The 16,616-nt window shown below is 39.6% G+C and overlaps 1 protein-coding gene across 1 annotated transcript in view; it reads left to right on the forward strand.

The window, feature by feature from the left end:
* Nucleotides 1-16,218, forward strand: part of PEX1 (peroxisomal biogenesis factor 1) — a 73,630-nt gene extending 57,412 nt beyond the window's left edge. Inside the window, exon 24 of the mRNA XM_060020535.1 lies at nucleotides 15,717-16,218. Coding sequence (XP_059876518.1) covers nucleotides 15,717-15,801 — 85 coding nt within the window. The 3' untranslated portion in view covers nucleotides 15,802-16,218. The remainder of the gene's footprint in view (nucleotides 1-15,716) is intronic.
* Nucleotides 16,219-16,616: the final 398 nt, after the last annotated feature.

Here is a 16,616-nt window from a genome sequence, read left to right on the forward strand (position 1 = left end):
TTTGAATTGTTTCTAGAGCTACATTTCTGGTTTTGCAGACTCTAATTTGTAAAATAAGGACAGTCTGTTTTATTTCCTCAAAGAACTGGGTTGCAGCCTGAATGCAATCAAGGGGCTGACCCACCTATCCAACTACGTGAGGATTTTTAATTATGATGGAAATCAAAAGATTACTATAAGAGCCTACAACATGCTGCCTACAAGAGACCTACTTTAGGGCAAAGGATACACATGAATTGAAAGTAAGGGGATGGAGGATTAGCTCAAGACAATGAAGTAGAAGGATGTGAGCTCACCCTCTTCCTACGAAAACACCGAAAGTCACAACCAACTGGTGAACGACCATTGACAAAAAAACGCTGGAACTTACTGAAAAAGATACCCTACATCCAGAGACAAAGAAACCACAGTGAGACAGTGGGAAGGGTGCAACTGCAATAAAATCAAATCCCATACCTGATGAGTGGGTGACCCACAAACTGGAAAACAGTTATTCCAAGAAGTTATCCCACAGGAGTGAATGTTTTGAGCCCCATGTCAGGCTTCCTAGCATGGGGGTCTGGCAACAGGAGGAGGAGTCCCTAGAGAATCTGGGTTTGAAGGCCAGCAGGGTTTGATCATAGGATTACCACAGGACTGGGGGAAACAAACTCCACTCTTGGAGGGCACACACAGTCTTGTGTGTACCAGGACTCAGGAAAAAAAGTAGTGATCTACTGTTTTTAGTGACTGGGCCAGACCTACCTGCTAGTATTGGAGGATCTCCTGCAGAGGTGAGGGGGCAGCTGTGGCTCACTGAGGGAACAAAGACACTGGCAGCAGCAGTTCTGGGAAGTACTCGTTGGTCTGAGCCCTCCCAGAGGCCACTGTTAGCCCCACCATACAGCCTGTAGGCTCCACTGCTGGGATGCCTCAGGCCAAACAACCAACAGGGTGGGAACACAGCCCCACCCATCAGCAGACAAGGGGCTTATTAAAGTCTCCCTGAGCACAGCCCTACCCAACAGAGGGACAAAACCCAGTCCCACTCACCAAGGGGCAGGAACCAGCCCCTCCCATCAGGAAGCCTGCACAAACCTCTTAGACAGCCTCAACCACCAGAGGGCAGACAGCAGAAGAACTAAAATCCTGCAGCCTGTGGAACAGAAACCACAGTCACAGGGAGTTAGTCAAAATCAGATGGAAGAGGAATATGTCCCAGATGAAGGAACAAGATGAAACCCCAGAAGAACAAAGTGAAGTGAAGATAGCCAACCTACCAGAAAAGGAATTCAGAATAATAACGGTGAAGATGATCCAAGATCTCGGAAAAAGAATGGAGGCAAGGATCGAGAGGGTACAAGAAATATTTAACAAAGACCTAGAAGAACAAACAAAGATGAACAATATAATAACTGAAATGAAAAATATACTAGATGGAATCAATAGCAGAATAAATGAGACAGAAGAATGGATAAGTTACCTGGAAGACAGAATGGTGGAAATCACTGCCACAGAGCAGAATAAAGAATGAAAAGAAATTAAGACAGCCAAAGAGACCTCTGAGAAAACATTAAAGACACCAACATTAGCATTATAGGGGTCCCAGAAGGAGAAGAGAGAAAGGACCTGAGAAAATATTTGAAGAGACAATAGCTGAAAAATTCCCTAACATGGGAAAGATAACAGTTATCCAAGTCCAGGAAGCGCAGAGAGTCCCAGGCAGTATAAACCTGAGGAGGAACATGCCAAGACACATAGTAATCAAATTGACAAAAATTAAAGAGAAAGAAAAACTATTAAAAGCAACAAGGGAAAAATGACAAATAGCATACAAGGGAACTCCTGTAAGGTTATCAGCTGATTTCTCAGCAGAAACTGCAGGCCAGAAGGGAGTGACATGATATATTTAAAGTGAAGAAAGGGAAGAACCTGCAACCAAGAACATTCTACCAAGCAAGGCTCTCATTCAGATTTGACAGAGAAACTTCTCTAGGCAGGAAAGAGACCAGAAACGTAAAACAACCTTGTACATATATATATTGCTATATCAAAACCTCATGGGAACAGCAAACCCCCAAACTACAATAGATACACACACGAAAAAGAAAGCAACCCAAACACAACACTAAAGATGGTTATCAAACCACAAGAGAACAAAAGAGGAAGGGAAGAAAAAAGACATAGAAAACCAAACCAAAACAAGACAATGGCAATAGGAACATACATATCTTTAATTGCCTTAAATGTAAATGGATTAAATGCTTGAACCAAAAGATGGATACAAAACCAAAACCCATATATATGCTGTCTACAAGAGACCCACTTCAGCCCTAGGGACACATACAAACTGAAAGTGAGGGAATGGAAAAAGGTATTCCATGCAAATGGAAATCAAAAGAAAGCTGGAGCAGCAATGTTAATATCAAACAAAATAAACTATGAAATAAAGACTGTTACAGGAGACAAAGAAGGACATAATGATCAAGGGGTCAATCCAAAAAGATATAACAGTTGTAAATATATATGCACCCAGTGTAGGAGCACCTCAATATATAAGGCAAATACTAAAAGCCATAAAGAGAGAAATTAACAGTAACACAGTAATAGTGGGGAACTTTAACAACCCACTTTCATCAATGGACAGATCATCCAGACACAAAATCAATAAGGAAACACAGGCCTTAAATGACACATGAGACCAGATGGACTTAATTGATACTTATAGACCATTCCATTCAGTAGTAGCAGAATACACATTTTTCTCATGTGCATGTGGAACATTCTCCAGGAGTGACCACATGCTGGGCCACAAAGTGAACCTCTGTAAATTAAAGTTGAAATCATATCAAGCATCTTTTCAGACCACAATACTATGAGATTAGAAGTCAATTGCAAGAAAATGTAATGTAAAATGTAAAAAACAAACGTGGAGGCTAAACAATATGCTATGAACAACCAATGGATCGCTGAGGAAATCAAAAAATATCTACAGACAAAAGCACAATGACCCGAAACCTATGGGATGCAGCAAAGGCAGTTCTAAGATGGAAGTTTATAGCAATACAGTCTTACCTCAGGAAACAAAAAAATCACAAAACAACCTAACCTTACACCTAAAGCAACTAGAGAAAGAAGAACAAACAAAACCTGAAGTTAGAAGGAAAGAAATCATAGAAGATCAGAGCAGAAATAAATGAAATAGAGAGAAAGAAAACAATAGCAAAGATCAATGAAACTAACAGCTGGTTCTTTGAAAAGATAAACAAAATTGATAAACCTTTAGCCAGACTCATCAAGAAAAAAAGAAGAGGACTCAAATCAATGAAATTAGAAATGAAAAAGGAGAAGTTACAATGGACACAGAAATACAAAGGATCATGAGAGACTACTACAAGGAACTGTATGCCAATAAAATGGACAAACTGGAAGAAATTGACCAATTCTTAGAAAGGTACAATCTCCCAAGACTGAAACAGTAAGAAATGGAAAATATAAACAGACCAATCACAAGTCATGAAATTGAAACTGTGATTTAAAAACTCCAAACAAGCGAAAGTCCAGGACCAGATGGCTTCACAGGCGAATTCTATCAATCATTTAGAGAGAAGTTAACACCTATCCTTCTGAAACTGTTCCAGAAGATTGCAAAGGAAGGAAAACTCTCAAACTCATTCTATGAGGCCACCATCACCCTGATACCAAAACCATACAGAGACCACAAAAAAAAATCACAGACCAGTATCGCTGATGAACATAGACACAAAAATCCTCAACAAAATATTAGCAAGCAAATCCAACAATACATTAAAAGGACACACCATGAGCAAATGGGATTGATCCCAGGGGTGCAAGGATTTTTCAATATCCGCAAATCAATCACTGTAATACACCACATTAACAAATTGAAAGGTAAAAACCATGTGATCATCTCAGTAGATGCAGAAAAAGCTTTTGACAAAATTCAACACCTATTTATGATAAAAACTCTACAGAAAGTGGGCAGAGAGGGAACATACCTCAACATACTGAAGGCCATATATGACAAACCCACAGCAAAACATCATACTCAACAGTGAAAAGCTGAAAGCATTTCCTCTAAGATCAGGAACAAGACAAGGATGTCCACTCTCACTGCTTCTATTCAACATAGTTTTGGAAGTCCTATATACAGCAACCAGAGAAGAAAAAGAAATAAAAGGAATCCAAATTGGAAAAGAACAAGTAAAAATGTCACTGTTTGTTGATGACATGATACTATACATAGAAAATCCTAAGGGCACTACCAGAAAACTACTAAAGCCCATCAGTGAATCTGGTAAATTTGCAGGTTACAAAATTAATACACAGAAATCTGTTGCATTTCCTTTTTTTTAAATTTTAAATAGAAGGGTGACTACAATTGTTTTTTTATATATATTTATTTATTTATTTGGCTGTGTCAGGTCTTAGTTGTGGCACATGGGATCTTTCGTTGCAGTGCGCAGTCTTCCCTCTAGTTGTGGTGCGTGGGCTGTTATGGTGCACAGGCTCTGTAGTTGTGGCATATGAGCTCTCAAGTTGTGGCACATGGGTTAGTTGCCCTGTGGCATGTGGGATCTTAGTTCCCCAACCAGGAATCGAAATAGTGGCCCCTGCATTGTAAGACAGATTCTTTTATTTTTTTGTATGTATGTATGTATTTATGGCTGTGTTGGGTCTCTGTTGCTGTGTGCTGGCTTTCTCTAATTGCGGTGAGCAGGGGCTACTCTTTGTTGTGGTGTGCGGACTTCTTATTGTAGTGGCTTCTTTTGTTGCGGAGCACAGGCTCTAGGTGCATGGGCTTCAGTAATTGTGGCATGCGGGCTCAGTAGTTGTGGCTTGCGGGCTGTAGCACGCAGGCTCAGTAGTTGTGGTTCATGGGCTTCATTGCTCCGCGGCATGTGGGATTTCCTGAACCAAGGATTGAACCCGTGTCCCCTGCATTGTCAGGCAGATTCTTAACCACTGCGCCACCAGGGAAGTCCCTATATTGCATTTCTATACTCTTGAATTTTTGATCTTTTGTTGTTAAACAATCCCATTTACCATCGCATCAAAAAGAACAAAATACCTAGAAATAAAACTACCTAAGGAGACAAAAGACCTTTACTCTGAAAACTATAAGACACTGATGAAAGAAGTCAAAGATGAAACAAACAGATGGGAAGATATACCATGTTCTTGGATTGGAAGAATCAATATTGTCAAAATGACCGTTCTACCCAAGGCAATCTACAGCTTCAGTGCAATCCCTATCAAACTACCAATGCCTTTTTTCTCAGAACTAGAACAAAAAGTCTTAAAATTTGTACGGAGGTACAAAAGACCCCAAATAACCAAAGCAATCTTAAGAAAAATGAAGCTGGAAGAATCAGGCTCCCTGACTTCAGACTCTGCTACAAAGCTACAATCATCAAAACATTTTGGTACTGGCACTAAAACAGACATATAGATCAACAGAACAGGATAGAAAGCCCAGAAATAAACCCATGCACCTATGGGCAATTAATCTACTATAAAGGGGGCAAGACTATATGGTGGAGGAAAGACAGTCTCTTCAATAAATGCTGTTGGGAAAACTGGACAGCTACATGTAAAAGAAAGAAATTAGAGCACTCCCTAACACCATACACAAAAGTAAACTCAAAATGGATTAAAGACCTAAATGTAAGACCAGACACTATAAATCTCTTAGAGGAAAACATAGGCAGAAAACGCTCTGACATAAATCACTGCAATATGTTTTTCAGTCTGTCTCCCAGAGTAATGGAAATAAAAACAAAAATAAACAAGTGGGACCTAATGAAACTCAAAAGCTTTTGCAAAGCAAAGGAAACCATAAGCAAAATGAAAAGACAACCCACAGAATGGGACCAACAAGGGATTATCTCCAAAATTTACTAACAGCTCATATGGCTTAATATCATCAAAACAAACAACAATCAAAAAATGGGCAGAAGACCTAAATAGACATTTCTCCAGTGAAGACAAAGAGATGGCCAAGAGGCACATGAAAAGATGTTCAACACCGCTAATTATTGCAGAAATGCAAATCAAAACTACAATGAGGTATCACCTAACACCAGTCAAAATGGCTATCATCAGCAAATCTACAAACAAATGCTGGAGAGCGTGTGGAGAAAAGGGAACCCTCTTACACTGTTGGTGGGAATGTAAATTGATACAGCCACTATGGAGAACAGTATGGAGGTTCCTTAAAAAACTATAAATAGAACTACCATAGGACCCAGTAATCCCACTACTGGGCATATATCTGGAGAAAAACATGGTCTGAAAGAGCACCTGCACCCCAATGTCCATTGCAGCACTATTTACAATAGCCAAGACATGGAAACAACCTAAATGTCCATCGACAGATGAATGGATAAAGAAGTGTTACATATATACAATGGAATATTACTCAGCCATAAAAAATGAAATAATGGCATTTGCAACAACATGGATGGACCTAGAGATTGTCATACTGAGTGAAGTAAGACAGAAAGACAAATATTATATTGCTTTTATGTGGAATCTAAGAAAAATGATACAAATGAAAGGGGATGGAAAAAGTTATTTCATGCAAACAAATGACAAGGAAACAGTTCACAATACTCACATCAGACAAAATGGACTTTAAAACAAGGCTATAAAGAAAGATAAGGAAGGATACTAATGATAAAAAGATCAATACAAGGAGAGGATATTACGCTTGTCAACCTATATGCACCTAATATAGGAGCACCCAAATACGTAAAACAAACACTAACAGATATAAAGGGAGAAACTGAGAGGAACAGAGTAATAGTAGGAGGCTTTAGTACCCCACTCATGTCAGTGGACAGATCTTCGAGACAAAATATCAATAAAGAAACAGAGACCCTAAATGATACAATAGAACATTTAGACTTAGTTGATATCTTCAGGACATAACAAAAAAAAAACCCAAAATACACATTCTTTTCAAATGCACACAGAATATTCTCTAGGGATGACCACATACTGGGGCACAAAACAAGTCTCTACAAATTTAAGAATATAGAAATTACTTCAGGCGTCTTTTCTGATCATAATGGCATGAAACTAGAATTCAACCACAGAAAAAGAAACAAGAAAAAAAATACATGCAGAATAAACAATATGCTACTAAAAACCAATGGGTCAACAATGAAATCAAAGAAGAAATTGAGTACTTTGAGGCAAATGACAAGAAAACACAACCATACAAAACCAGTGGGATGCAGCAAAAGCAGTTCTTAGAGGGAAGTTCTTAGCGATACAGGCTTCTTTAAGAAACGAGAGGGGGCAGCTTCAAGATGGCTAAAGAGTAAGATGCGGAGATCACCTACCTCCCCACAGATACATCAGAAATACATCTACATGTGGAACTGCTCCTATAGAACACCTACTGAACGCTGGCAGAAGACCTCAGACCTCCCAAAAGGCAAGAAACAAGAAAAATCTCACATAAACAACTTAACCCACCACCTAAAAGAATTAGATAAAGAACAAACAAAACCTAAAGTCATCAGAAGGAAGGAGATAGTAAAGATAAGAGGGGAAATAAATAAGATGGAGATTTTTTAAAAAAATAGAAAAAAATCAATAAGACCAAGAGCTGGTTCTTTGAAAGCGTAAACAAAATTGACAAACCTCTGTCCAGGCTTACCAAGAAGAAAAGAGAGAAGACCCAAATAAACAAAATAAGAAATGAAAGAGAAGAAATCACAGCTGGTACCACAGAAATACAAAAAAAAATAAGAGAACACTATGAACAATTATATGCCAACAAACATGACAACCTAGAAGAAATGGACAAATTTTTAGAAACATACAGCACACCAAAACTGAATCAAGAAGAAACAGATAACTTGAGCAGACCAGTCACTAGAAATGAAATAGAATATGTAATTTAAAAAACCCTCCCTACAAACAAGAGTCCAGGATCAGATGGCTTCACTGGGGAATTGTACCAAACATGCAAAGAACTTATACCGATCTTTCTCAAACTCTTCCAAAAGATGTAAGAGGAAGGAACACTCCTAAAGACATTCTATGAAACCATCATCACCCTGATACCAAAACCAGACAAAGACATAACCAAAAAAGAAAATTACAGGCCAATATGTTTGATGAATATAGACACAAAAATTCTCAACAAAACATTAGCAAACCGAATCCAACAACACATAAAAAAGGTCATACACCACAACCAATTTGGATTCATCCCAGGGTCACAAGGATGGTTCAGCATATGCAAATCAATCATTGTGATATACCACATCAACAAAAGAAAGGACAGAAACTACATGATTATCTCAATAGATGAAGAAAAATCTGATAACATTTGATAAAATTCAATGTCCCTTCATGGTAAAAACCCATAAGAAAGTGGGTATAGAGGGAACATATCTCATCATAATAAAAGCTACTTATGACAAACCCAAAGCCAATATAATACTCAACAGTGAAAAGCTGAAAGCCTTCCTGCTGAAATCTGGAACGTCTTAAGGCCCACTCTCACTTCTCTTCAACATAGTACTGTAAGTCCTGGCCACAGCAATCAAACAAGAAAAATAAAAGGTACTCAAATTGGTCGGGAAGCTGTAAAATTATATACAGATTACATGATACTATATACAGAAAACGCTAAAGACTCCAGACAAAAACTACTAGGACTGATAAACAAATTCAGCGAAGTAGCAGGATACAAGATTAACATACAGAAATTGGTTGCATTTCTTTACACTAACAATGAAATATCAGAAAGGGGATGTAAATAAACAATCCCTTTTAAAATCACATCAAAAATAAAATAAAATACTTAGGAATAAACCTGACCAAGTAGATGAAAGACATATACTGAGAACTATAAAACATTAATAAAGGAAATTAAAGAGGATTCAAAGAAATGGAAAGATATCCCACTCTCTTGGATTGGAAAAATTAATATTGTTAAAATGGCAACACTACCCAAAGCAATCTACAGATTTAATGTGATCCCTATCAAATTACCCATGACATTTGTCACGGAACTAGAACAGATAATCCTGAAATTTATATGGAACCATTAAATTGCCAAATCAATCCTGAGGAAAAAGAACAAGGCAGGATGCATAACCCTCCCAGACTCCAGACAATACTACAAAGCTACAGTAATCAAAACAGTGTGGTACTGCCACAAAAACAGACATATGGATCAATGGAACAGAATAGAAAGCTCAGAAAAAACCCACACACCTATGGTCAATTAATCTTCGACAAAGGAGGCAAGACTATAAAACAGAAAAAAGACAGTGTCTTCAGCAAATGGTGCTGGGAAAGTTGGACAGCTGCGTGTAAATCAATGAAGTTAGAACACTGCCTCACACCATGCACAAAAAAAAACTCGAAATGGCTTAAAGACTTAAACATCAGACATGACACCATAAAACTCCTAGAAGAGAGCACAGGAAAACATTCTCTGACATAAAATATTACTACATAAATTGTAGCAATATTTTCTTAGCTCAGTCTCCCAAGGCAATAGAAATAAAAACAAAAATAAACAAATGGGACCTAATCAAAATTACAAGCTTTTGCACAGCAAAGGAAATCATAAACAAAACAAAAACACAACCTATGGAATGGGAGAAAATATTTGCAAGTGATGTGACAGACAAGGGGTTAGTATCTAAAATATACAAATAGCTCATAGAACTCAATAACAAAAAAAACAACCCAATCGAAAAATGGGCAGACCTAAATAGACATTACTGCAAAGAAGACATACAGATGGCCAATAGGCACATGAAAAGATGCTCAATGTCACTAATTACACAACTACAAAGAGGTACCACCTCACAGCAGTCAGAATGGCCATCATTAAAAAGTCTACAAATAGCAAATGCTGGAGAGGGTGTGGAGAAAAGGGAACCCTTTTACACTGTTGCTGGGAATTTAAATTAGTGCAGCCACTATGGAAAACAATATGGAGGTTCTTCAGAAAACTAAATATAGAGTTGCCACATCCAGCAATCCCACTCCTGGGCATATACCTGGACAAAACTATAATTTGAAAAGCTACATGCACCCCTATGTTCACAGTAGCACTATTTACAATAGCCAAGACATGGAAACAACCTAAATGTTCATTGACAGATGAATGGATAAAGAAGTTGTGGTATATAAATACAATGGAATATATTACTTAGCCATAAAAAAGAATGAAATAATGCCATTTGCAGCAACATGGATGGACCTAGAAATTATGAACTAAGCGAAGTCAGAAAGAGAAAGACAAATACCATATGATAGCACTTATTGTGGCATCTAAAATACGATACAAGTCAGGCTTCCCTGGTGGCACAGTGGCTGAGAGTCTGCCTGCCGATGCAGGGGACACGGGTTCGTGCCCCGGTCCGGGAGGATCCCACATGCCGCGGAGAGGCTGGGCCCATGAGCCATGGCCGCTAAGCCTGCGCGTCCGGAGCCTGTGCTCCGCAACGGGAGAGGCCACAACAGTGAGAGGCCCGCGTACCGCAAAAATAAATAAAATAAAATAAAATACGATACAAATCAAAATAAACATATCTACAAAACAGAAACAGACTCACAGATAATAGAGAACAGAACTGTCATTGCCAAGAGGAAGGCGGGGTAGAGGAGAGAAGGGATGGGAGTTTGCGATTAGCAGAGGCAAACTATTTTATATAGGATGGATAAACAAGGTCCTACTGTATAGCACAGGGAACTATATTCAATATTCTGTGACAAACAGTAATAGAAAAGAATATGAAAACGAATATATATATGTATAACTGAGTCATTTTGCTGTACAGAAGAAATTAATGCAACATTGTAAATCCACTATACTTCAATAAACTTTTTTAAAGAAAAGATTCCTATGTTCTGAAGCTTCAGGGTTTAATGCAGTATGCCTTTAAAATTTTTGGATAAAGCATTCAGAGGACTTCAGATGCTTTCCTTTTTTCTGCATGTATAATTCAACCTTAGATCAATTCCCCTTAGGGGGAAAAGCCTCTACTATTGCTTCTCTCAGCCCCTGAACATTGCCTTTGAGCTAGCTGATCCACTTCCTGATTATTTGTAGAAGAACCTGAAAGAAATTCTGGTCATCTGTTTACCCTGTGAGGGGGGTTTTCCCCGGCTACCATCTGGCTTGTCTAATGGCTGCACTGTAATCACAGGTGGGCAGAATACCCCTTAGCAGCCAGTCAGGGTCCCTGTGAGTGGGGTTATAGATAGCCACTAATCTTTCTAACTCCTTTAAATTCGGTAGGACGTTCTGAAAGTGCAGGTGAAAGGTCTTTATGATTTATTGGATCTGCTCCTATCCATGGGACATGAATTCTTTGCAGTGGCAGTCCAGGCTACATACACAAAGGATGCTGCGTGGCAAGGCCCGAAGGTGGCAGAGCCCGATTACAGGGCCCTGGAAAGCCAGGGGAGTTGTAAAGGATAGCAGTGCTAGCCTTACCACCCATCCTGGGTGATGCTCCTAAATTCACTTCCTGGCTTTTAGCATCTACACAAGTAAGCTGTATACATACCCCTTGCCTGGAAGTCAGGCCAGAGTGCTCTCTGTAAATCTTGTAAGGAAAGGGAAGTTAAAACAGGTAGACAGGGCCAGATTTTGAGAAGGGGGATTTACATGGAATGTGGACTTTAATTTTTCTTTTGAGTCTAATTTCTGTTCTTCCTGTTAAGGGAGTCCCCAAGGCTGGCTGTTGTACTCCTTTGTGTCCTCTTTATAATTTTGTCTTTCCATCGGTTGATGGAAAGACAGTTGTTGCTGGAAATGCAGTTGTTTAGCATGAGAGCTCACTCACTTTCTTTCTCAAAAACAGAAGTTCTTCCAATTCAAAGGATCCATTCTCTGGCCACTGACAAATATGGTCTTATATTAATCTTAACGGTGACTCAAACCCATAAGCCTCTTTATGGCTTAACCATGAACACAAGAAGTGTCCCAAAAGAGTGCAAAAGATGTAGCTTTCACAAGATCCACAAAGTTTACTCCCAGAATTAGCCAAAGAAAGCAAAAACCTTCATTGTCACAGGTAGTAAGAATGGTATAGTGAAAACGGAATTCCCACCAGAATGCGTGATTCCTCTAGTCGCAGACCTGCTCATCTCTGACACTGGGCAGGCGTTACTGGAATGGGACTTTTCCAGCACTAACAAGACAATGAAGGTTGAGACAACAAAGTCCCCTTATGGGCTGGGACACCTTAAGACAAACTTCCGAAGAACTGGCACAGTTGGACAAAAAGAATGCTGCTTGTTGCACTATTTACAATAGCCAGGACATGGAAGCAACCTAAGTGTCCATCGACAGATGAATGGATAAAGAAGATGTGGCACATATATACAATGGAATATTACTCAGCCATAAACAGAAATGAAATTGAGTTATTTGTAGTGAGGTGGATGGACCTGGAGACTGTCATACAGAGTGAAGTAACTCAGAAAGAGAAAAATACCATATGCCAGTGCATATATATGGAATCTAAAAAAGAAAAAATGTACTGATGAACCTAGTGGCAGGGCAGGAATAAAGACGTAGACATAGAGAATGAACTTGAGGACATGGGGTGGGGAGGGGGAAGCTGGGACGAAGTGAGAGAGCAGCATGGACATATATACACTTTCGAATGTAAAATAACTAGTGGGAAGCAGCCGCATACCACAGGGAGATCAGCTGGGTGCTTTGTGAACACCTAGAGGGGTGGGAGAGGGAGGGTGGGAGGGAGACGCAAGAGGGAGGATATATGGGGACATATGTATGCATATGGCTGTTTCACTTTGTTATACAATAGAAAAACAGTATTGTGAAGCAATTATACTCCAATAAAGATCTATATATAAAAAGAAAAAAATCATGCTGCTTGTCACTTCATGTCTCAGATCCTGAGTCTATTTGGCTGCCCACCAGTTACAAGCTGATACTTATATCTTCTGGCTGGCTTCTCTCTGGTTAAGCCAGAGAGAATATTTTCACTGGTCATGAAGCCAAGCTCTCAAGACAGAACAAGACGAGGGGAAACCTCACCCATTTTTTAAATATAAGGGACCCACAGCAAAGTTTGTCTAAACAGATGCAGGTCCATTAGAACTGTGAAGTCACCAGTCTGTGAGGCTGGCCGGAACAACAGGCTCAGAGGACCTATGCCTGCATTTCTACACTATGGCTTTCCTCCTTATGAAAAGTGACACAAAAACTAGGGATAAAAGAAAACAATAGGGCTTCCCTGGTGGCGCAGTGGTCGAGAGTCCGCCTGCTGATGCAGGGGACACGGGTATCGTGCCCCAGTCCGGGAAGATCCCACATGCCGCAGAGTGGCTGGGCCCGTGAGCCATGGCCGCTGAGCCTGCGCGTCTGGAGCCTGTGCTCCGCAACGGGCGAGGCCACAATGGTGAGAAGCCCACGTACCGCAAAAAAAAAAAAAAAAGAAGAAGAAAACAATAACCATGGAGGAAGTGGATCAATAGAAAACAAAAGTACTCAGAACAGCTCTTTTCCAGAGTCACTGTTCCTAAGGAACTAGTTTACACAAGTATTTTTCTCCTGCTAAATTTAGAAATGGACTCTCACCACTTCCAGGAGATTGACGTGGTAAGGATTCTTACCATCTGCTGGCTCTTGTCAGAGGTCCCAGGATCTCCCACCTGCAGCCCCAGAGCAAGTGGTGTCCAGCCAGTGGAGCCCCCCATGCGTACCAAATTGTAGGGATAGAAAAATTTTCCCTTCCTCCCTTCTAGGTTCTTTGGCTGATCTAATAATTAATTGACATAAGATGTTACCAGGTGAAACACTAATTTCGTACATACAGGAACCCCATAAGAATGAGACTCAAAGGCAGTCTCCAGTTGAGGCTTATATACTGTCCTGAGCTAAGGAAAGGGATAGGGGCCTGGGGCTTCAGAGGGGAAGAAGGCAATTCACAGCAGATGAGAAGAGCAGATGTTTGCCACGCAGATTAAAAAAAAAAGTTCTCTCTGGTAATAGCTCTCTTTCTGGTGCAGGCCCCCTATCTAAATTCTTTTAGCCAGTTAAAGGAGAGGTAAAAAGCTTTTCCTGAGTCTGCTTGAAAGGTCTTGATTCCTTTCAGCTCAAAATAATCCACATGCCAAAGTGGTTCATTTTGAGGGTGGCATATTCTCTCCCCCCTTCAACATAATATGTACTCATTGCAGAAAAATCAGAAAACAGAGAAGGGGAAAAAAAACAGAAATTTCCCTTAACCCCACTACCTCCCAAAGCATACTTATTTGTATGCTTATATGTTTTCTCTTACTAAAATAAGACATTCTGCACATATTGCTGTAGAGTAGCCCCCCTTTCATCCATACATACATCTTTAATATTCTTCCACATTTTAAATACATTACTTTATTATTATTATTTTTTTTTTTGCATGTATGCGGGCCTCTCACTGTTGTGGTCTCTCCCGTTGTGGAGCACAGGCTCCAGACGCACAGGCTCAACGGCCATGGCTCACGGGCCCAGCCTCTGCAGCATGTGGGATCCTCCCGGACCGGGGCACGAACCCGTGTCCCCTGCATTGGCAGGCGGACTCTCAACCACTGCGCCACCGGGGAAGCCCCATACTACTTTGTTTTTACTGTCATTTTATAATATAGATATACCATAACATCCAATTTTGGACATTTAAGTTGCATCCACGTTTTCACTATAGGCAATGTGATAATGAACATTCTTATACCTAAATGTTTGCACATATCCTTACTTATTTCACTGGGATAGAGGTAGAATTGTTGCATTGCAGTGTACTCACATTTTTTAATGCTTTTGAAATCTATTGCCAAATTGTCTTACATAAATACCATACAATGTATTTTGCAACAGCAATATAATTATAGTACCAGCTTCACCGCATCCTAATGTTAAATATTGTAGTATTTCTCTAAACTTGGCCAATTTGATTGGACAAAAATTATATCTTGGGCTTCCCTGGTGGCGCAGTGGTTGAGAGTCTGCCTGCCGATGCAGGGGACATGGGTTCGTGCCCCGGTCCTGGAGGATCCCACATGCCGCGGAGCGGCTGGGCCCGTGAGCCATGGCCGCTGAGCCTGCGCGTCCGGAGCCTGTGCTCTGCAACGGGAGAGGCCACAACAGTGAGAGGTCCGTGTACCACAAAAAAAAGAAAAAAGTTATATCTTAAAATTTTACATTTCTTCAGTTAAAATACGGAAGTTATGTTTTATATATTAATCATTGCCGTTGGGGTTTTTGTTTTTGTTTTTTTTCGGTACGCGGGCCTCTCACTGCCATGGCCTATACCGCAACGGAGCACAGGCCCCGGACGCGCAGGCTCAGCGGCCATGGCTCATGGGCCCAGCCGTTCCGTGGCATGTGGGATCCTCCCGGACCGGGGCACAAACCGTGTCCCCTGCATCGGCAGGCCAACTCTCAACCATTGCGCCACCAGGGAAGCCCCTGCCATTTGTATTTTATCTTTTCTAACTTGTCTATTCATCCCCTTTGTTCTCTTTTTCTATTAGAGTGTTCAACTTTAAAAAATTTACGTGTAAGAACTTCCTTTAATTTCTTGCAAATATTTTTTTTCCAGCTATTTCTCTTTTGTTTCTTAAAAAATTGTGTTTGGAAACAAACCATTGTTTTTTGTTTTATAAGTTTAGCATTTACATGTATTAAATGTTACTTTTTTTTTTTTTTTTTTTTTTTAAAGGTATGAAAGCTTTCAAAATCCAAAGAAGAGAAAAAATCAAAGTGGAACAGTGTTTCGACCTGGACAGAAAGTAACTCTGGCATAAAATATACTTCTGATTTTTTTGTGTGTTTATGTCTGGTGGTTTGTCCCTGTGTTGTAACAGTGAAAATGGTGTCTGTACATTTCTTTTTAATTTAACTTAATTTGTTAATCTATAAAATCAAAGATTGGTAAACCTGTGTTTATGTAATGATCAGGGTTACTTGATATTAATACTTTAGAATAAATTGGGATACTTATAAGAGATTCTGTATTTTATTACCTATATATTTAAATCCTTAATGAAGTAATATTGGCCACATGGAATAATTGATTTTTTCTCCTTTGAAGAAAAAAAGAGAACGTAATTAAATACATTTCTTAGAATTCACTGACAGTTGCATATTCAGCATCTTTCTTGCATCTGACAAGCTTTATGCTTAGCACCTTCTTGACTGTTTTGGAAATAAAATATCCAATTATCTATCTACTGATCCAATTATCTGTTCTGATTATCTGAAAATGTGGAATTTACACACAATTTAAATAAATTTAGTTGTTCCTTCAATCAGCAGTGAGATGACATCCCCCTAATATACTACATCCAGCTGCAAGGCCAGGAGCCTGAATGATGTCCATTCCTCCCCCAGCTCCATGACGACTTTATCTGGATGTGCTCTGATCTACGAACTAAATTGTAAAGTCAGTCACTATCAGCACAAACTATATATAGTAATGTGGTAAAGGGAAAGGAGAAAGCTAAGTAGAATATGCAAATAAATGCATAAGACAGCAAAGAAAAATGCACAGGCTGTAACCATTGCCCTTTCTGCAATTAATCATGAGGCCATGGCTGATGTGTTTCATTTCTCTCTTCCA

Source organism: Delphinus delphis, chromosome 9, assembly GCF_949987515.2.
Source record: "Delphinus delphis chromosome 9, mDelDel1.2, whole genome shotgun sequence".
NCBI lineage: Eukaryota > Metazoa > Chordata > Mammalia > Artiodactyla > Delphinidae > Delphinus > Delphinus delphis.